Raw genomic sequence first — 8,134 nt, 5'->3', positions numbered from 1 at the left:
GCCAGCGGAAACACCCTCTGTGTCTTGCAAGACAACAAAATCCCTCTGTCAGATTTTACAGTCAGGAATGAAGGGTTTTTAATTTCTTATTTTAGTTCTGCACATGGTGCATTATAGTTTTGACATTTTAAGTCATTAATGTTGACATTAGAAATACTATCTGAGCTGAGCAAATGCACTTAAATAGTATAAAGCTTATAAAGTTTCTCTTAGAACCATAGAAACTTGTATTTTCCTTAAGTAACAAATTAGCAGTATCTCTATATAGGAGCTATATCAAATTCTTGGTAACAATGCATTCATATCAACTTTCATTTCCAGTATATGTGCTTTGATCCAGGGCAAATCTGATATGTAGCATGTCAAATGAATGCTAAACTTATGTCTGTGTGTTTTAAATCAGAAGTGTCCCGCAGTTCAGGCATGATGTGAAAGACAAATTTGGATGACCAGTTTCGATTTTGACATTTGTGGACATGTGTTGACAGTTTCCTTAGCAAGTTTTATGTTTCGACATGTAACAGAAAAAAAATGTAATAAAAACTGCAGGGTTTTTCCTTAATATACTACATATATTGGTTAGTCATTAATGGGTTAAGAGAACTTCACTTACTGATTGTCATGCCTGAATTAACAAACTTTTCTCAAAGGACAAAACAATTTCATACTTTATTTATGTTAGCAGGAGCCTTCTAAGTAGCTAACTTTCTTGGGACCTTATTCCCCTAAAGTATGTTTGTTTATATGGAAATATATCAAATACCTATTTCTGAGTTTGTATTATCACCTTATTATTATTTCATATATTAACTTGAAGTTTGAGGTTGTTGTTTTTTTTTTTTTCAAAACTTCATACCACACATTTAATTATGTGTATTCTTCAGGCAGGATGAGTGGATCCCCGTAACTGTATACAGCCTGGTTATCAACTTTGTGAGAACTGAGGACGTGTCAGTGCGCCATCTGGAGAGTATTACACAAAAAAACTGCCGGATTGAACCAATAGGATATGAACTGTCTCGGTATTTAGCTCTCACTGTCTTTCTCTCTGCACATTCTCCTCTGGTTTTCTCTCTCAGAGCTCAAATACACAAACTCCGGAGAGGGGAAGGGTGGGTGAGAGGCAGGGTAGAGTGCGTGAGTGTGAGAGTGTGAGGGGCTGGGAGGGACTGTGTGGGCGAGGTTCACTTTGGATCCAAAAATCCAGTGGAGCAGCAACTGCTTAGAGGCACATGCAAGAAGGTTCTGGAGCAACAACTCTAACAGGACTGAAACAACTTACAGGAAAACAAGGAAACAAGAATATCCAGCCATTTAAAGACAATCAAGGGTCACTTGCAACACTTCAAGGTTGTTGTAAACTGTGACTGAAGCCACATGGGCTGACCTTTGCTTCCCTTTGGCTTATTTTTCAGTGTGAACTGTTTTAGTGTGTTATACTCTGCAAGAATACAGGAAACGCTCTCATTACCTCAGACATAGTGACGTTGTTGCGGCAGCCGCGTTAGTTTTCGGAGTAGAGTTGTTGACAGTATAGAAATGTCAGGAAAATTGCTTCCCGTCCTCCTCCTGGCTCTCCATCTGACTGCGGGTTCAGTGAGGAGCCAGGGTTCATCCCAGGATGCCTTTATAATCCAGTACCTGGAGAGGAGATTGGCTCAGATGGAGGTAGGTGACTGCCCTCTGCACTTCTGTTTGACATCATGTACCTGCATCCCTCAGCTGCAGTACACAGTATAGACAGTATAACCTCAATCTTGGCAGCTCTCATTAACTACTGCTTGCAGTGTCACTCATACATGACCATAAACTACTCTACTGTACTGCTTTGTGTCAGATTTCAACTTTTCTTGCTGTCAGACCTTAAAACGAGCAGATTTGTGAATTAAAGCTTGAAAAATATCACTTGTTGTGAGGCTTGGGTGGTATCTACTTCCTCATACCTACAACTATTGAATGAGGCATGATGTATAAAATGCAACGAGCTGAGCTGCTGGTGATAGAAGTCATTGCAGCATGTATGACATCCTGTGTGTATAATATGCAATCAGCCTAATTACACAGGTCTTGCTGGGTGTAGAACAGCGGTTCTCCTACTTAGGACCCCATAATTGGCACAGATTAGACCACAGTGTCATGGTGCTGCTCTTTCTTGTAATTGGGTTTTCTGGGTTTTATGTGGCGTCTTTGCTGTTTGCCCTTTGTTTCACCCCCTCCTGTGTTCGTGTGCTCTCTCTCAGCCTGACGTTCCGTCCACACCTGCGCCTCCTCAGCCTTGTAAGCCGTGCCCCCGTTCCCACTGCTTTCCCCTGCCTCTCATCTTTCTTCAGCTCTCCCCCCTCACCTGTGCGTCTCCACCTCTCTCCACCCTCCCCTCATCCTCTCGTCAGTTTAGCTTGTATTAAGGGTTTTTTGTGCAGGCTTTGCTGAGTCTTTCGTTCTGTTCGCCTGTTCCTGCAGTTATTTTTTAAATAAATGTTCTGCCGTTGCTTCCTGCCTGCCTTCTGCTGCGTTTGGGTCCACATTCTTCACTCTCAGTGTGACACACGGAGGCCAACAGCTCCATCTACGGACCACAGTTTCATAAGCTTCTGCCACAGGGTCCCACCGTCTGATAAGACTGTTGGTTTTTGATGCTTTTAAATACCAAAATGGTCATACAGTGTGTCATTGTGTTTCTTATGGATGGAGTTATAATAAAAACAATAATTCTTCCCATTGTCGCTGGGCGCTCCTTGGAACTCATCTTCTATAGATTCTTGCTGGAGCACCCAGTGACACTTGTTGCTGCAGGGATACTGACCCATCAGTGCGCTGAACAGAGATCATGTGCAGGTGGTGGTGGTGACTAGCAGTTGAGTAAAATCATGTGACCAGTAAACTTTGTCCATGTGGCCTGGCTCTCCTTTAGGAGTAAACCCAAAATACTATTTTTTTGACTAGTCCTATCACATTTCCCCCTCGACTCGCAGGCAGCATCTTTCTGCTGCACCAGGATAGACTGACCCCTGGTGACGCATGCTGTGCACTGCAATACATAGCCTCGAGCATCTCCGTCTCAGTTTGATGGAAGGAACAATGTCTGTGTTTTTGAAAGTAATGTAATTCATACCTTGGGGAATTCTAAATACCCTGGTATACTGTAATACCTCTATACCGCCCAAGCCTTACTGTATATATTTACATTAACATGCTTAGATAAAAAGGCTGCCAAGTTATGACATCATCTCAGCTGTGTGACCGATTTTTTAATCTTCCTGAATTCTAAAGCTGCTTAGTTTACATGTACTTCCTATATCTGTTATGCAGTCAAAATCAATGACGGTGTTTTTATCATGTCTTGCTCTGGATCTCACCTATACGCCAGCATCAGGCCCAAAAATGGTTAAAAAAAATAATAATAATTCATTAAAAAACTTTTGTAGGTATGTTTTATGGTATTTCAGATTTTGTTATTATCTGACAGATGATTAAAACACTGATGAACATCTCCAGACAGGGGTTGTTAGAAGCCTCCAAGAGTAATGGAGGCGAGTAAGCCTGCAGCGCTGAGGTGATCCATTGAGTTTTGTGATGGACAGATACCAGCTGCTTTGTGCCCTGATGCTAAATGTGGCTGCTGTTAGCAAGTTGCAAGGAAACTATCTCTGAACTGTATTGCCTGTCATCAACTGGCCTCTGTCTTCCTTGAGTTTGCAACCATTTGCTCCATGGGGACATAACATAAACAGCAATTCATATTAAGGTCCCTGTAGCTGCCTGTTTACAGGAAAGTTTGCCTAAGAACAGAACAGAACAGAGCAGAACAGAACAGAACAGAACAGATATCTGGTCCAAGTAAGGCTGCCAACTTGTAAGTGTGGAAGAAATCAAGTCAGAGAACTGACCCACTATGTACTTTAAACTGCAGTACTTAGCTAAAGTTTTCCAACATTAGCTAACATTAAAGCCACCATTTATGCACAGCAGAAGCGAGTAAGACTTGTCCTGTCTAACAAAATGAGAAAGGGAGCTTTTTATACCTTATGAATTTAGAAGAGGAACGCGTACTTCTTTCAAAGGGAACGTAACCTTGCTTTAATTGTGATTCGACCCTTTTTCTCTGTTCGATGACATCAGGAGCGTCTGAATCTGTGCGAGCAAAACACAGTGGCCGTCACCCAGAAGACCTATGACCTCTCCTCTGAAATCAGAGGTTTTCTGTCCACTGTCAGTATTTTGAGGTAGGCTGTCAGAAAAATGACCCTATAACATGTATCCAAAATGGACAATACTTATAAGAATGCATGAATGAAATAGCATGTGACCAAACTAAGCAACTACGGTGGTTATTCAAGGTACACAAGAACTGTGAGACACTAAACTGTATTGCTCCATAGATCAGAGGTGAGGAACCAGGTGGACAACGTGGCTGTGCGAGTTGACCGCATGGAGAGAGAGCTGGAGTATCTCGAAAACAAGATTCCCACCCAGTCTGACATCGAGATGGAGGAGGCACTGCTGGAACAGCAGATAAAGGCTGCAGAACAGGAGCAGCTGAAAAAGAAGGCCAAGATCAAAGTGGAGAAAGGTAGGAGGGGCGCCTGTACAAGGTACAGTGTATGGGGGGGCGGCACTGATAATGATGACAGCCTTTACTATATCTATCTAAAGAGATTATGTACTAGAGGAGGAGATTGAAAGAGAGGAACAGAGTAAAAGGAAAAAATATGAATGGTAAATGTACAGATCATTTAAGTCAGACAAAGCACAGACACATATCAGTCTGGACAGTTCTTAAGAATCCATTCATCGGTGATCTTTTCTCCAACATGTCCAGACTGCAGCACAGCCCTGAGTCAAATCAAATCCCTCAAGATTGTGAAGAGAACAGGAGACACCTCCGGTTCCTGGTTCAAGGACCCTTCTGAAGGATCAGCTAAGGTCTGTTTCTTTTTAAAGATGACGTAATTACAGCTATAATGGGCTGCTGAGGCTGGAGAGACAGCTGTGTTTCTCTCTGTGCAGCAGACTGTGCTTATCTTCCTCTCAGTGTGAGGCCGCTGGTGGAAAACTCTGACCTTTTTCTCAAAACAATCAAAATTAATTGTTCGGCTGATTCACTCTGGATGAAAGTCCTCACTCCAGGGCCCATATAGTTCAGTGTTGTATGTTTCCCATTCATGTGAATATCTTAGAAATATAAATAACATAGATGGTGGATTTTCATCCATTAAAGAATGAGTGGCTGGAGGGGCCATTTGTAAAATTTGGCCAGAATTTTTGTTTACATGTTCAGAAAATGAACTGAATGAAAGTAAATCAACGGGATGTGAAACACATAAAACACACTTCATTCTTTCTTGACATAAATGACATAAAAGTCACCAAACCGAGGAGTCATAGTCCTGGTAAGCCTGGTAAATCACCTCCATACTTTTTCCTCTGTGTCTGTCGTGTGTTGTGTTTAGTCCCGGTCTGGTGTCCAGCTGTGGTTCCTAGTATGCGACTTCCCTGCTGATCATACATCAGCTAATAGGGCCACTTAGCTGCATGGCTAACTAAGATAACTAGCTAATGACAGCTCGTTGCTCCAGCCAAAAAGTATAGCAGGCAGCAGTAAGCTATAGTTTTGGATCAACCTTTAACATTCTGTCCATTTCTTCAAAATTACACGTTTTAAATATCAGGCTTTTCTGTCAGTCTGAAGACTTTAATGCCTTCTTTAACACTTTTCACAATGACGTTCATCAGCAAGGCTGAAATATGACGTGAGAGAGCTATTATTGTATGAATACCATGGATTAAGAATATTCTTGTATTCAAACCAAGAGTCCCACAATGTAATTTTCACTCACTTCTCAACTGGATTCAATCTTTCAGGTCTACCTGCTCAGTGGAATTCGTAACAACACACTGCTGGAGTATGTTTCTCTGCAGAGTTTCGCAGAGAGGACCACCACTCCACCAGCAAAAGTGGTGCAGCTGCCGTTCGACTGGCAGGGGACGGGTCATGTGGTCTACAATGGATTCCTCTACTGCCACAAGGCAGAAACGCCCAACCAGATACTGAAGGTGTGTGATTTGCATAAAGTAATCATGGCGTAACATTATATATGTGTATTTCCCATCAAGGCATTTCTGTATTAATTTGCTCTGTGTTGGAGGATTAATTCAACATTTTGAAGATTGCTTGGCAGCAGCTGGTGAGAGCAGTTACTGCTGAATACACTGATTTCACTTGAATAATGCTGAAGTAAATCTTTTTTAGCTAGAGGCTGACTCCAGATCATTTCAGAGGAGCTTAGTCATTGGGGAGTAGATTGTCCAATTTCCTTTGCTGCTCCATGTTAGCTGAGGTCAGTGAGCTACCAATGCCAGGAGAAACAATTCTGTTCCAATAAACTGAGCTTGACTTTCTCAAAATACTTAAGAGCAAATGTCAGTGCTGCAGAAAGTTTAGTGGGTTTAGTTTTCAAAAAATCAAAGAAAAATACAAAAAAAACAATACCTTATACTATTGAAATGTTGACATGTTGTGCATTACTTGCTAAATACCATATAGGCAGCGTCATTGTAAGCACATTTGCATGATATTAACATAAAGCTAAGAGCAACACTGTGCCTACAGTATGTACAGCCTCACAGACCCCTTAGCATCGCCGCAGACTCTAGTTCATTCATTTTACACATCTAATCCTGTGGCCCACTGAAGCAATGTAGTTGTGATTTTGGGCTATATACATACATTTAATTTGGTGTGATTTAGTTACAACATGTCAGAGAAATTGAACTACAATTGCCGCATTCATGAATATGTCTCGTTCCATCTGTGTCCATTCTATAAAGGTAGACCTGTTGAATGCTACAGTGGTGGACAGTACACTGCTGCCAGGAGCAGGTCGTCTGCCAGTCTACAGTCTGAACCCCAACACCTACCTGGACCTGGCTGTGGATGAACTCGGACTCTGGGTCATCCACGCTGACCCCGAGTATGGAGGAAATCTGGTCATTACCAAGCTGGATAAAGGTAGAGCATACAAGCCCTAGATAGGAGACAGAGATTCAGTTAGTAATGAAATCTGGTCTATATTGAGCCAACGTTTTGGGGACTTTTTTTGTTTCTCCTTCAGCATCTCTGGCAGTAGAATATACCTGGGACACACAATGCAGAAGCCGTGATGCTGAAGGAGCCTTCCTAATATGTGGGACCCTCTATGTGGTCTACAACACACGCTATGGAGGACGCTCCACCATCCAGTGTCTGTACGACATCCATGACACCATCCACAGGTTGGTTTACACACAGACCTAAGATAAAGTCTCATTAGTACCCATCCGCATGGGCATACACAGAAAAACAGTCGGAAATCAAGTACAGCGCAGCGTTTGGTGGACAGAATAAAAATCCAGGTTCACACGAATTCACTTTACATCCACATACTTAATTAATCATTTTCTCTTTCATAACGCATCCATCGGCAGTGATGAGAGTCCAGTGTTGTTCTTCCCAAAGCGCTACACCAGCCACAGCAGCATCCACTACCACCCCGGGGACAAGCAGCTGTATGCCTGGGACGACGGCTACCAAACGATATACAAAGTGGACACTCGCAGAAATGACCAAGTCACCGCAGAATGAACATGATGACCTACAGTGTTACTCTTTAAACAGTTCATGTTACCACTTCGAAAATTCAAAAGTACGCAATAACCATCACTTATAATAGCATCAATTAGGGTTGTTGATGTGTAGCTTATAATCTACTGTTGTTCAGTACAGTGATCCTTTGCTGGCAATGGATGTCGCCTTTATCACGGTTGATCATTACGACATACACATCACGTCCAACCAAAGGCATTTTATACATTATCTAGGCTTTACATTTTGTATATCACGACAATAAAGAACATTTAAGTGTTGTATGTGTTTTCTTTAACTTGCCCTAGTACATGATGTTCTGGTGGCCTATGTAAACACCCTCTGGATGAGCCACACATGTTTATGACTTATAATACATACCTGTAGCTGCACCCACATATGCATACACAGTGTTTCATAATTCATATATTTCCTATATGTTTCCTCTATTTGCAGGATACAGTTGAAGCCATCATACTGTACAATAAATCTTTATGAAGGAGATCAGCAGTA

General features: G+C 41.9%; 1 protein-coding gene across 1 annotated transcript; it reads left to right on the top strand.

Annotated features, from left to right (window-relative positions):
- The first annotated feature begins 1,091 nt into the window (after positions 1-1,091).
- olfml1 (olfactomedin-like 1) lies at positions 1,092-7,902 on the top strand. Its single transcript, XM_030424925.1, has 8 exons — positions 1,092-1,668; positions 4,120-4,223; positions 4,380-4,570; positions 4,820-4,923; positions 5,863-6,054; positions 6,829-7,009; positions 7,113-7,272; positions 7,465-7,902. Exons 1-8 carry the CDS (start codon positions 1,540-1,542, stop codon positions 7,619-7,621), a joined length of 1,218 nt encoding a protein of 405 aa, XP_030280785.1. The 5' UTR covers positions 1,092-1,539; the 3' UTR covers positions 7,622-7,902.
- Positions 7,903-8,134: the final 232 nt, after the last annotated feature.

The sequence above is a fragment of the Sparus aurata genome, chromosome 8 (genome assembly GCF_900880675.1).
Source record: "Sparus aurata chromosome 8, fSpaAur1.1, whole genome shotgun sequence".
In the NCBI taxonomy this organism is placed as follows: Eukaryota; Metazoa; Chordata; class Actinopteri; order Spariformes; family Sparidae; genus Sparus; species Sparus aurata.
This window is presented reverse-complemented; position numbering and strand designations above follow the sequence as displayed.